Source organism: Ursus arctos, unplaced genomic scaffold (assembly GCF_023065955.2).
Source record: "Ursus arctos isolate Adak ecotype North America unplaced genomic scaffold, UrsArc2.0 scaffold_16, whole genome shotgun sequence".
In the NCBI taxonomy this organism is placed as follows: Eukaryota; Metazoa; Chordata; class Mammalia; order Carnivora; family Ursidae; genus Ursus; species Ursus arctos.
In genome coordinates, this window is record NW_026622830.1 from 34013155 (window position 1) to 34027565 (window position 14411).

Genomic DNA, 14411 nt, shown 5'->3' on the forward strand with positions numbered 1-14411 from the left:
TGCTGGGGAAGGATTCACAAAGACTCACAGGACAATGAGATAACAAGTATTTGTTAGCACTGACTGATCATGGGTTTTCTGGACCTTGGTCTGGGAGCTGAGGACACATCAGTGAACAAAATAGGTAAAAAAAAAAATCCCTGCCCTCACAGAACTGAAGTGTGTGTGTGTGTGTGTGTGTGTGTGTGTGTGTGTTATTCAGGTAGTACGATTCATGTACTGACTTTGCCTAACTTTGGGAGCCTTGGTTAGCACAGTTAAGATGGATCATGTAAGATCTTGGAGTCTCTTCCATCTTTAAATACTTTCAAATGCTGACAATGAGGAGGCATACTTAACCAAAGCATTTGCTACGTGGGCAAACCTTTCAGGATAAGGAGTTCCTTTGTTTTTAAAATAGTGTATTTTGATCCAGACATCGGCAACCCATAGAGTTTCTCAATGCTTCTCTTTTTGTCTTTGATTAGATCTATTTACGTAGATGTTGTCAGGGTCTCAACCATATTCCCTTGACCCTTCTTGGAGGCCACTTGCTGACAGTTTCTGTACAAGCTTCCCATGCCTCTCTCTCTCTTTGTCAAAGGGAACAAACTTTGTCCATATACAGGGTAAAATACTAGTAAAAGTTGATGTCCTTGGAGCAACTCTCAGCCAACGAGGCGTAGGAGACAGTGGATAAATACCCAAGCATCTTCACCCCCAAAAGGACAATTCTACAGTGTCTTTCCCAGAAGGTCTTCAGTGGGACTGAGCTCCAGTTACTCACAGTGGTAAACCATTCATTAAAAAAGCCTTTTTTTAAGAAAAAGCTTCTCTCCCTTCTTCATCTCATGTCTCCACACTGCCATGTTGAATGAGCTTCCTGGGATCATCTGCCAAATAAAGTACTTATATCTAAGTATCTGTCTTAGGCTCTCCTTTCGGAAGAACCCACACTAAGGTACTAGATTTATTTGACCTGGACATACAACTGAAGATGCACACATGCGAAGGCTCAAGTTGCCTGACTTCCCGAACAATTTGGATATTTGTCCTACATTGTGTCACTTTCAAGAACTGCCCCTGCTTGTACATTATGTACCTGCTTCAGACTGAATCGATTTTTTCTCTGCCTGGAATCTCATTACTGTTTCTTTGATGACACAGTGCTATTCATCTGACTGGTTTGACCAAAGAATTTGAACTCATTGAGTTGTTCACTTCATGGAATGATTTTATTTTTTCAGTAATTGCTACTGAGTGTGTTCTTCCCAGTGGGTAATGGGGATACAACCATAACTCAATCTGATTCCATCTGTCTAATCCATTTTAAAAAATCAATCTCATTTTAATTCAAAATAACTTCCCTCTCTTTTGCTTGGGTTAAACTTGTATCAGAGAAAGAGATAGCAGTAGATAGGTGGTGGCAGGAGAATGTACGGTATGCATTTTTGTTCTCCTTTTCTTTCTTCTAGATCCTTCCCCCAAACCATGGTGGTCTTACACTAACACACGGCCCAAATCTATGGGGAGCAGCCTGGAAGGGAGGTTCCAGGAAACAGCTGGCTGCAGTCAGCTGCCTTGGAGATGCTATTGGACGAAGGAGAGATGCCTGAAAGTCATTTGAATCAGCCTAAGACCACAGCTGCTATCGAGGGTGGTCTTCGTGTAGACGGTCCATGTAGATTTTAGAGTAAGGTTCAGCTCTTCCTTGACCCCTTTCCCCTGCAGAAAAGTTGCCTTATCTCTCTGTAGTCCCCCTGTGATGCATACCTCCAATGCACGCTCTTAGTTAGGCATCTCATTACTTGGCTAAAGTGGTTTGACATGTTCCCTTTTCCCTCTCCATGGCCCATCATAGACAAAGGGACCTGGTGTCTTCCATGTCCTGCAATGGCTTCCTGCCTGGAGGAGGATGCTTCCATCTTTCTCTTCCCTGGAACACAATATAATACATCCTTTCTCAGCCTGCTACCTCCGGCTATTTCCTGAGGGTTTCCACTTTCTGAAATTTCCAGGTTAGGAAATGAACTCTTTTTTTAAAAAAAGAAAGATTTTATTTATTTATTTATTTATTTATTTATTTATTTATTTATTTATCTTTCAGGAGGAAAGAAAGAAAGAGCGAGCAGGGGGAGGGGCAGAGAGAGAAGGGGAGAATCTCAAGCAGACTCTGCATCGAGCGCAGAGCCCAAAATGGGGCTTGATCCCATGACCCTGGGATCATGACCTGAGCTGAAATCAAGAATCGGATTCTTAACTGACTGAGTCACCCAGGTGCCCCAAGCAATGAACTCTTTATATACAAGCATTCCTCTCAACATCATGGGCTAAGTGTTAATGCCTCCCTGGTCCCCCAAAGAAGAGGAGGCACCCAACACTGTCTTCCAGTCTACTAGAGAGCCTTCACTACACCTACTTTAATCTAGAATAATCTCCTCTTTATGTCTTTTGTTGGGAAAAGGCTTCAGATCAGTTCAGCATCTTTGAAACAGGGAAGTGGAGTGGGAGACTTTAGTCATGAATCTGGCTTTCCTTGCATGTGGCCTTCCAGAATTTAGTAATTTTTTTTTTCTCAGTTGTGGTATCTTTACCACAGTCTTCCACTGTTTGTGACCTCTGGGGATGGGATTGTTTATCTTTGGTTTATGTCATCATGATGTTACATCTAACTTTATTCTAACTCATTTGCATTCCCCAAGATCATAGGGAAAGCATTCTTGGTTACTCAAGAAAACAAATTCAGGAAATCACTGGATTTTCTAATAACACGATGGGAAAAAGGCAAACATTTAATTTTATTTGCAAGTGCAGTTTCTGCCAATAGTTAGTGCTCACAAAACCTTTTAAGCTACAGTAACTTTTGGTAAACTCAATGAATATTTATAAAATACCCAGTGATAAGAAAATTACAGAAAAATTTCCATTACACTGTTGAAAATGTTTGGAATCCAAAATCCACAATTTTCTGCAATGGTTTTTAGTATTTGTTCTGCTTAAAAAAAGATTTTCTTTTTCTTTCTACTTCTACATAGTCCTGGTTAAATTAATACAATCTGTTCCATGAACTTTTAGGACGGCCATTTTCTGGATTTAGATTTTTATTCATACATATTTATATTAATATTTTAATATTTTACATAAAACATTGATTTGTTTTGTTTTATGAAACAAAATTATAGATCCTGTTCATGGTGAGACATTTCCAGTTTGGGGGTAAAACTGAAAAATCTAATCTGTAGAAGGTCATTTTATGCCTTTTTTTTTTCCTTTTTAGCTATAATAAATAATTAACAACCTATTAATTACAAAAATTCTTAATTATGCTTAGAGCAACCAGAGTATTTTCACAAATTTAAATTCCTATTTGTTACAGTATGTTGAAGTCATTAAGACAAGCCTCTGGTTTTCCAGTTTGGTAACAAATGGCTTTTTTTTTTTTTTCTGATGCATAATTAATAGAAACTAATGATGACTGTGTAGCTCTTCCAGAGTTTTTAAAGGCAAATCTATATTGGCCTACAGTTAACATGCAAGTTCATCCAACAAGCAACACGAAGTGTATTGTAGTAGTCATTCATTTTTATCAACATTCAAGAAGATCTAGTCAGCAGCACAACTCCCCTATGTCGAAACACATTATAACAGGGTCACAACTGAAGTCGGAACACACACCTGGTAAAAACACCCCCTTCCTAATTCATCCTCTAGAGTCGGTCCTGACTTCCGGCACGATACAGGAACAATAGCAATTAATACTGCGGTACGAAGGTAAATACAGACAAGAGTTTGGTGTGCTAGCATACAGAGTTTTCAAAACAGTGACAAACAAAACCAAACATCTTGCCCTGTTCTCTCTCCTTTCCCATGGTGAGACTGGAATTCTCATAGTCTTCCTTCAACATTCCATTTGGGGAACTGAGTCCAATGATCCTAGCGCTGAAAATTGTTCCCTTGGTGGGAAATGTGGCCACACGGGGACATGGCACCCACTGGAGAGAGGGCACGATGGGAAACACCCTGCTGTGCAAACACTGGTCTGCGATTAATAGCCTTGAAGGAAAAATTGATTTTTCCAAAGATTTAGCTTTATCCCAAGGAGTGGCTTGGTGGCCTACTGTGGCTCGAATTTTGTTATTTTTGGTTGGATAAATGAAATGTGTACCTCCATCACCATCACTCTTAACTCTTCCTCCATCACATAAGACACTTGTTAAGATAAGAAAGATATTCTACTAAAGCTGACGGTGATTGAGAGTCATTCAGTATTCAAAGTTCCTAAAGAATCGTTGGTTCTCTGAAAGGGATAAAAAAGTAGGAAAGGCTTTGTTCAAACTCTTGCTAGTAAACAAGTATTACTTCAACTGATACTATGGCTACGTGACATCAAAGTACTATAAATTATCAAAACTATCGTACAGAAAAATTACAAATTCATTGCAAAATACATTACACCGCTACCATTAAGAAAAAAGTGCTTTTGTTTTCCTTTTTTTTCTTTTTTTTTTTTTTTTTGCCAGAAAAGTATTCTTTCAATATAGAAAATCCTATGCGTTACCCTGCATGTGGCTAGGATATGTCGTAACGGAGTTTGTACTGAGTCCTTCTGATTTGCTGGATGAAGGGCTGAAAAATATAATAATGACTTATTAAAGCCGTGTTCCAAATGACCACACCAGCTGTCAGTGGAGAGATGCCTGTTTTAAGACACAAGAAGATGCCCTGGTCTGTTGAACCCTGCCTGTCATCACATTGTCCCACCGATCAGCTGGTTCAAGTACACAGGCCTTTTTCATGTTCCTCATGTTCTCCTGAATTATTCTCATGTCTTCATCTAGCTCTTCCACCTATTTGAATCCTCTGCTCAGTGATGTCTGTATTGTCTCATAAGGGGAACGATGCAAGATGGCGGACCTGCCAGTTTCAAGAATGGATGTCCAAGGAGTTCCTGGGCTGTGGCTCTTTGGGAGGGTTCCCTCACCAGCATCAGGTCTAGGAATCCCCGGAGCACTGAAGAAACCTGTGAGAACACAAGAGCCCATCCTGAGGACTAACACAGAAACCCAACCCAGTTCCCCTAAAGTGGTTTCCCAGCCACTTCCCAGTTAAGTCATTCTATCAAATGACATCAAATTCTAGAAAGTCAGCTTGAGAAGAGAGAAGTTATGGAAGCATAAGTAGGTACTGCCTTTATTAACATATGCTGTTTTCTTCACCTTCTTCAGTATATGTGTTGCTGAAGCGAGTGCTTCTTTGTCTTCTTCCGGCTTGAAATAATAAAAAATGAATTGCCTTTAGGCAATGAAGCATGACCATCGATTTGCTAAATTAAATAATAATAGGAATAATGATATTATGGAGTGCTTACTATTTATAGGCACTGGTCACACCCATCTGATGAAGTGTGGTACAAACATGGAATAGTTTTATTTTTCTAACAATCACAACCATCTAGGCTTTGTGGACTTCCCCTTCTTGAAAACAAACAGGGTTCTGGAAGGATATCTGACACAGACAGTATGTTTTCCTGTAATTTCTTGTAACTTACTTTTTGAAGTGTATCTTACATACATTCAAATGCATAAATGTTAAGTGTATGTCTTACAGTAGTGTGTGGATATATCTACCTATTTACTCTCCAGCCTCATCACAATACAGAACATTTCTACCACTCCAGGGGGCTACCTTGGGCCCCCTTCCTGTTAATACTCATCTCCCTGCAAAGGGTCACCACTCTCCTGACTTCTAGTAGCATATATTAATTTTGCCTCTTTTGTCCTTTATAGAAATGGAGTTGTATAATACTGTCAGCTCTCCTCTGTCTGGTTTCTTTCACTCAACATTGGGTCTGTGGGATTCATCCCTGAGGTGTGCCATAAAAGCTTTATTTAACCTTGTCATTGCTGTATAGTATTCACTGTTAAATTATACCACATATTATTTATCCACCTGGAAAACAACTTTGGGCAGTGTCTAGTTTCTGACCGTTAGGATTAAGGCTGCTCTCGTGTGTGACTCGGAAGAACGTCACGCCATTTCCATTGCGTGTGGGACCATTTTGATACCATGCTATTTTAGCCACTTTCGATTACTTAAACTTAGTCCAATGCAGTAAACTTTTAAACTCCTGCTCATTTCAAGCAGTCTCCTCTTTTCCTGCAAGTTCACATAACTATAGGGGTAATTCTACTAGGGCTCTTCTCTAAGTTTTGGGGGTGAGGGGAGAGGGTAATTCTCCCCTAAAAGGCAGCCTCAATTCCTCCTAGTGCCATGAGGCAGAGGGGAGGGGTGGGGAGGCATGTGTGGGGTCAATGTTTATATGATCCTGTGGAAATGGCCACTCCCTCCCAACAAGCCCTTTCCCTCCACCCCCACCGGCAGTTCCCAGACTGGTGGTTCTTTGACTCAACATCATTATTTTTCTGAGCTTGATCCTACTTGGCAATCCTTAGAAAACAGGGAAGACGGTACTTGGTCTCTTAGCCATGCCCTTCATTGCCCTATACGATCTGGCCCCTGCTCCCCTCCCTGACATGTCTACCCTTTCCCCTGGCTCACTTCGCTCAGCCACAGAAGCCTTCCATCTTGGCACGGGGCCTTTGCACCTGTTGTTCCCTCTGCCTCAGAAACTCTTCTCCTGGATCTTTGCATATCTTGCTCCCTCCTTCTATTCATATTCACAATTCAGATGATCTGTCCCCAGAAAGGGCTTCTTTCAACCTCCAACCTAAACAAGCTCCCACTCCCTCCTCCTGCAGACTCCACTGCATTACAGTGTTTGCTTCATAGCATGAAATTATTTTATCATATTATCATATCATTATTTATATTATATTTATTTACCATCTGCCTTCCCAACTAAAACACAAGCTCCATGAGAGCCAGGAAATCTCAGGTCTTGTGCTGCAGTATCCGCAGTAATTAGAACAGTCCCCCGTATGTCACAGGTCCTCAGCGAGGGAGTTCTCATGGAGTGCCTCATTTACATTTCCAGCCGACCCTACAACAGAGGAGCCAATTGTATCCCATTTTCCAGACAAACTTCAGAGATGGAAAGGCTGAATCCTTTGCCCACTGAGTGAAAAGGAAGAGGAGAGATTTGAATCCGAGTGATTCTAATTCCAAGCTCCATGCCCAAAAGCCACGATCTGCTCCTGGATATGATATGTGAGTCTTTAAAGCTACAGAGAGACTGAAAAAAAAAATCTAAGAATGATTTTAAACGTCAGCAACAGATGCTGCTTCTCACCTTGTGTAGGTCCTTCACTCTTGGAGGTAAACTGTCCCGAATCCTCCGCATGGCCTGGAGGGGAGGCTCATTGAAGTAGGGGGGCTCGCCATCGATCATTTCTATCACCATGATCCCGAGGGACCAGATGTCCACCTGTTAGGCACAATCCAATGGTTATCTCAGGCAAGGAGAATATTCTGAAATGTTGGATGCATCCAGGAGACCCAACAGATTCATACCCATTTCTAATTCAGGTGGTATTTGTAAACTTTCAAAACTTATAGCACAGATTTACAGACTGAAGTGCCAAGTTACCAAGCTGTTGTTAACGGTCTTCATTTGCTTTTTTAAAAATTGTTATTTTTATTTTATTTAAATTCAATTTAATTAACATATAGTGTATTCATTTGCTTTTTAAAGACAACTTCAGTGAAGAGTCTGCCATTTAGGTACACAAGAATATCTTAACATTCTGGAGTTCAGAACTATTTTTTTTTTTTTTTTTTACTGCTAACTTTGGTGGTTACCTATCAGGGCAGATGACAAAAACACCCAAATTGTATGTTATGAACATAGAGAAGACAGTTGCATTTAAATCATAAAAAAAAGGCATCTGACATATTCATAACAAACAGCAGAAAGCTACATTGCACATCATGATATACGCTGATCCTTTTATTAATTTGATTTTTAAAAACAGCTCTTCCTTCCCTACATTGGGGTTCTTTCCTTTGGATTTTATCATTTTGAAGCAGCAGGCACAAAACCCTGCTTTATAAAACCATTTTCAGGGAACAGAGAAAAGAAAAGGAAGAGATGACAAGCAATCCTGTCTGAGTGCAGAATGGGAAGTCAGGACAATGAGAAACCACAGCTGAGCTATCAATTCCCAGGGACAGCTGCTTGCCCATCCCAGCCTCATTACACCTCTTATCAGTGAGCTGCATTCCTGTTGTAACACTTGCTGTGATCTTCCCTGAGAATTTATGCTCTTGGGACCACAGTGAGACAGACAAGTCGAGTACTCATTCAAGGGCAAGCGAACAAGGGAAAGAGAGCAGAGTCCGCCTTCACTTATGCCGATATCCTTAGTTCACTGGTCCATGCCACCTCTCCATGCTTCTCCTCTCTTAGAATCGCCTTCTGCACCATAATGTGTGGAAACGCTGTGTGCCCGGCCGGAACGAGCTCCTTACTGCCGTGTGTGTGCGTAGACTTGCGTGCCTCAGGGCTTCGCTCACAGTACTCCCTCTCTAGAAGGCTTTTCCTCCTCTCCTTCTGGCCCCTCATTTTCACATACCCAAACATTATCCCTTAACAGATTACGAGCAATTGTTTCTTTTCCGAGGGAAACAGAAATTGTGCCCTATTTTAAAATGCGCTATAATATTCATATATAATTTTTTCTAGGGGAAAACATTACTGCTCAGCCAAATATTACCTCTATTTTGCAGAGCTTTCTCTGACCCACTATCCTTCGAGTCATGACATCTGCTCATCTGTGCATTTCTGGCCATGTTTCAAGTTGCATTGCCTTGTTTGGAGTATGCCTGCCACTGAGGGTGGGGTCAGAGTTTGCGTGATTCTCCCCCACCCACAGTGTCTGTTTAGGACCTCAATAAATGCATCTGGATCAATGTTGTGTCAATTTCCTCAATGGTGGCCAGTCCCTTTCCTGCCACAACCTACTCTGTGACAAGTCTAGTGAATGGGGGGCAAATAGGGAGTCAAATGTCATCAACCTGATCTGTGGTCATTTTCTCTCTCAGAACCACTGCATCCCTGAGCCTGTTCAGCCACCCTCAAACAATGACTGTCACCCCCTTACCTCTGTCCCATAAGGTAGCCTAGAAATCACCTCGGGTGCCATCCAGTAGGGAGTGCCAACCAGTGATTTCCTCTTAGGCACCTCTTTAGAAACCTGAGCACAGAAACCGAAGTCCGATAACTTTATCTGAAAAGGAAAGGAATACAACAAAGTTAACAATCTAAAAATACCAGCTTCCAGATGGAGAAGTAGAGTTTCATTTTTTTAAATAATTTTTTATTATGTTAGTCACCATACAGTACATCCCTGGTTTTTGATGTAAAGTTCCACGATCCATTACTTGCGTATAACACCCAGTGCACCATGCAATACGTGTCCTCCTTAATACCCATCACCGGTCTATCCCGTTCCCCCACCCCCCTCCCCTCTGAAGTCCTCAGTTTGTTTCCCAGAGTCCACAGTCTCTCATGTTTCATTCCCCCTTCTGTTTATCCCCCCTTTCTTCTTCCCTTTCTTCTCCTACCGATCTTCCTACTTATGTTCCATAGATGAGAGAAATCATATGATAATTGTCTTTCTCTGCTTGACTTATTTCGCTTAGCATTATCTCCTCCAGTCCCGTCCATGTTGCAGCAAATGTTGAGAAATCGTTCTTTTTGATGGCTGAGTAATATTCCATTGTATATATGGACCACATCTTCTTTTTTTTTTTTTTTTTTTTTAAAGATTTTATTTATTTCTGTGACAGAGAGACAGCCAGAGAGTGAGGGAACACAGCAGGGGGAGTGGGAGAGGAAGAAGCAGGCTCACAGCGGAGGAGCCTGATGTGGGACTCGATCCCGGTACGCTGGGATCACGCCCTGAGCCGAAGGCAGACGCTTTAACGACTGCGCTACCCAGGCGCCCCTGGACCACATCTTCTTAATCCAGTCATCTGTTGAAGGGCATCTCGGCTCCTTCCACAATTTAGCTATTGTGGAAGTAGAGTTTCAAATTCAAAACAAAACAGTCTCATGAACAGGCCTTGGAAATATTGGTGGCTGTCAGACCTTTTTATGGGAAAGGCAGGATCCATTTTAATGGCGAAACCTCCCATGGCTCCACCAGGGTTCACTTGCAAATGTGAAACCAAAAAAAAATTTACAACCTACATTCCAAATAACAGATTTGTTAAAATTCAAACCCACACCTTTAATTTAATATACAGATGATGTTGTAGTGTAAGTAAATTGCTAGTTTTTTTTAAGCAGGCTCCATCCCCAGCATGGAGCCTAACACAGGGCTTGTGCTCATGACCCTGAGATGTAAGACCTGAGTTGAGATCAAGAGTCGGATGCTTAACCGACTGAGGCACCAGGTGCCCCAGTGAATTGCTATTCTTAATGTGAGTTTTGGACATACTGCTGCTGTCTAGGTTGTTTTGCACTGAACACATTCAGATTTCCAAGTACCATGAAAGGATTAACACGATCAACCCCATTTCTGTATTTGAATTAAGGCAAGACCCTATGATATAGAACGCTGAGATATCACTTTGAAGTGTTGACCCTTCTGTTTTCCTCCTCTGCTCACGACAAACTAAATTTGCCAATGTAAACATCAGTGTAGGCAGAAATATGGGTGTAGAAATGAGGTGTTAGTACTTAGTCACTCGGGGTTTAAGGTGGCCATCCTATGACTGAATGTATATGTATGTTATTTACCTTAGATGTCATCAAAAAGAAGAAAAAAACCCTGAAAACCCTTGCACAGCATTTTAAAGATTATTCTTAAAAATCTACGGCATCATTAGGCACCCTGCAGGTTTATATACTCCGGAAGACCAGAATTTGGTTTATTTCTGGGAGCCGTGATTCCTGTTCATGATGGCTTGTCTGAATTTCAGATGGCCTCACTGAAGAGGACTGCTACTTAGGGTTGCTGGTGAAGATAGAATACATTCAAAGAAAAATGGTTCGGAATGGGCATTTGAAGGTAAAATTCCCATAGATTAAAGGTATAGTCTCTATGGCACAAGTTCTTCCTTAATTCTCTTCAGAACTCCCTGAGCTTTTTCAACCTTTTTCTCTGGCTCTTTCTCTGCTGCCCATACCTTAAAGACTGGGCTTCCGAAAGTTTGGGTCTTAACCCTCATCTCTTGTCTTTATATGCTCTTGCTGGATACTCTTTCTCCTCCCATGCTTAATGCAGACCTCTCTCCTCCCTTCTCAACCTATATTTCCATTGAGTCTGTGTTTCTACATGGAGTTAATTTTTATGAAAGGTATAAAGTCTGTGTCTAGATTAATTTTTTGCATGTGGACATCCAGTTGTTCCAGCACCATTTGTTGAAAAGGCCATCTTTGCTCCATTGTATTGCCTCTGCGCCCTTGTCAAAGATCAGTTGACTTTATTTATTTGGGTCTATTTCTGGGCTATCTGGTACCACTGGCCCATCTGTCTTTCCTTTGGCCAATATCACACTGTCTCAATGACTATAGCTTTCTAGTAAGTCCTAAAGTCAGGCAGTGGTAGTCTTGCATGACTTTTTTCTTCTTTACTATGTGTTGGCTATTGTGTTGGTCTTTTGCCTCTCCACATATATATATATATATATATTTTTTTTTAAGATTTTATTTATTTGACAGAGAGAGAGACAGCCAGTGAGAGAGGGAACACAAGCAGGGCGAGTGAGAGAGGAAGAAGCAGGCTCCCAGCAGAGAAGCCCGATGTGGGACTCGATCCCGGAACGCCGGGATCACGCCCTGAGCTGAAGGCAGACGCTTTAACGACTGCACTACCCAGGCGCCCCTCCACATATATTTTAGAATCAGCTTGTCAATAACCAAAAAATAATTTGCTTGGATATTGACTGGGATTGCACTGAATCTATAGATTGAGTTGGGAAGAAATGACATTTTGGGAATATTGAGATTTCCTATCCACAAACATTGAGTATTTCTGCATTTGTTTAGTCCTTTGATTTCATCCATCACTGTTTTGTAGTTTCCCTCATATAAATCCAGTATATGTTTTGTTAGGTTTACACCTAAGTATTTTAGGGTGTTAGTGTAAGTGGCACTGTGTTTTTAATTTCAAATTCATTTTCATTGCTAGCATATAGCAAAATGATGGACTTCTGTCTAAAATCATATATCCTTCAACCTTGTTATAATCATCATTAGTTTTAGTTTTTGTCAATTCTTTTGAATTTTCTACCTGAATGATCATGCCATCTGTGAAGAGACAGTTTTATTTCTTCCTTCCCAATATGTATAACTTTTACTATTCCTTTTCTTGAACTACTGCATATGCTAGTACTTCTGGTATGATGTTGAAAAGGAGAGGTGAAGGGGAACATCTTTGCCTACTTCCTAGTCTTAGGGGGAAAGTATATTCAACTCTTGATTCAAAAATATGAAATTCATATTTCAAGGCCCTGTCCACTTCTCACTTCCTCCAGAAATTTTCTCAGGGGCCCATATTGATCCCCCCTCTCCGAATGTGAGAGAATTTAGTGCTCATTCAATCTTGAACTATTTTCTGGTGCTGATTTTGTCCCTCCAGCTAGACATGACAGTCTTCAGAGGCAATAACTCTGCCTCCTAATTGTGAAGACTGTGTTGCTGAAAAGCTGGGAAAATAGATATCCCCAAAACACGTTATTAGATTGATTTTATTTTATAATGACACATACATATATGATAGCAGATCATGTGGTAGAGGACACATTGGTACTCTTTCTGAAACCATTATTGACTTACCCAAAACAGCTGCTTCTAGAATCAAAGTTGGAACACAGATGAAATGGGGATAATGTTTTGGAAATTATTTGTGTCTTTTTCTATTTCCTTGCTCATGATCTCCTCTCTAATCAGCCCAAGGTATGGTATGGTTTGTGGTGAGAAGAGATTGGATTGCTCCAAATGGAATGCTAGAGAAAGTTAGTTTAATGGAGAGATGCTTTTCTCAATTGCTTTGGCATATCAAGAATCAAACCCAGATGTGTCAGATCATAGATTTCCCATGTGGTATAAAGAAGAGAGCCCTGTGGCCATGCTAGCTGGTCCATAATCCTTGTTGCCCTACTGTCAAAGGAATCTACAATTCAGAGAAGTGAAAATCCTATAGTTCATTTCTTCTAGCCTGGGACTCTTTGCAGGAGAAGACAAAGAGCAGTCATTTGATTATGGCCGGTCCCAACTCTTTATTATACATCATTTCCACCACTCCGAGCAGATGGCAGTGGCCTTCAGAAATACTGGGCAGCATACAACCCCAAACAAACAAGGGAGAGGAACAGCCACATGCATCTGTGTTCAGAGGTAATGTTCAAAATATTTAATAACCAGAATCATCTAGACCAATTGGAGTCTAGACATGAAGTTGAGCTGTGTCTTGGAGTTATCCTGGGGGCTTTACCATCTTTAATGAGGCAAGGACATGCTGGTAAAGGGTTGTTGTAATGGGGGATATGTCAATGACTCGAAACAGTGGCTATTAACCAACAAGCATGAAAATATTGCAATGTTTTAATAATGGGTATAGACATACTGGTGAATGCTGGCTGAGTATCTGCCTTGGCTATGCCCAGTGTGGCCTACTGGAGAGATGGCACAACAGAGTGGGTGGCAGTGAACTTGAGGCAATGCTATTGGCTTCCATGGTCTTTGTTGTGCAGTGGTCCAGAAACTCCTCCAAATCTCAATGAAGCAATGGAAAAGTGCCTGGCGCAAGTCTATGGTTGACATGAGGAGCCTCAGGATGGCTTTCAAAACTTGCAAAAAGAGGCTGGAGTTGTGAAATGCTGCAGAGGCACCCTTCTGAAAAGCCCAGAGCTGTGGGACCTGTTAATCATCAGTGACCACCAGTCCTGGTAGCAGAAGAGGCCGGTTATGCCAAGGCAGGCACAAATCCTTCATCTTGAGTTCCCAGAAGCCACATTTGTCCCTTATTCTCCCAGACTCCTTGAGAAAGAGAGGGGTGGGAAATGAGAAGAGGGAGTGGATGGTGGCCAAATCTGAAAGACTGAGGTTCTAAAGGTATCAGTTAAGGCTTACAATAATGTGGTTGAACTTTAATAGACAACGTTTATTTAAGTAGACTAAATTTAATGGATTGAATTTAGAGTTGCTTTTTGTTTATTTGTTTGGTTGTTTTTTTAATTTTAGTCAGTGGAGCTTTGTGAAGAAGTCTAGATCAGTTTTAAGAAACAGAGAAACTCTACTTGTGTGTGCATGCGTATGTTTATTTCCAAAGCGCTAGTGTGAGTAAATCTGTAACCCTACTATGCAGACAGTGGAGGAGGAACAATTTTGCCAAAACGTTTTTTTTTTGCCTGTAAATTAAAAAAAACCTGAATTAATCAGGTGCATTTTGGTATTCGCAGTTTTTAATTTCAACACCTCTCGTGTGGCTTTCTTATTCCAGACATAAAAAAAGATCCCAAACCTG

General features: G+C 41.0%; 1 protein-coding gene across 1 annotated transcript in view; it reads right to left on the reverse strand.

Annotated features, from left to right (window-relative positions):
- Positions 1-4468: 4468 nt before the first annotated feature.
- Positions 4469-14411, reverse strand: part of PAK5 (p21 (RAC1) activated kinase 5) — a 279244-nt gene continuing 269301 nt past the window's right edge. Inside the window, exons 8-10 of the mRNA XM_026502893.3 lie at positions 9039-9164; positions 7229-7363; positions 4469-4999 (exon numbers count right to left, since the gene is read on the reverse strand). Of these exons, the coding sequence (XP_026358678.2) occupies positions 4844-4999; positions 7229-7363; positions 9039-9164 (417 nt within the window). The 3' untranslated portion in view covers positions 4469-4843. The remainder of the gene's footprint in view (positions 5000-7228; positions 7364-9038; positions 9165-14411) is intronic.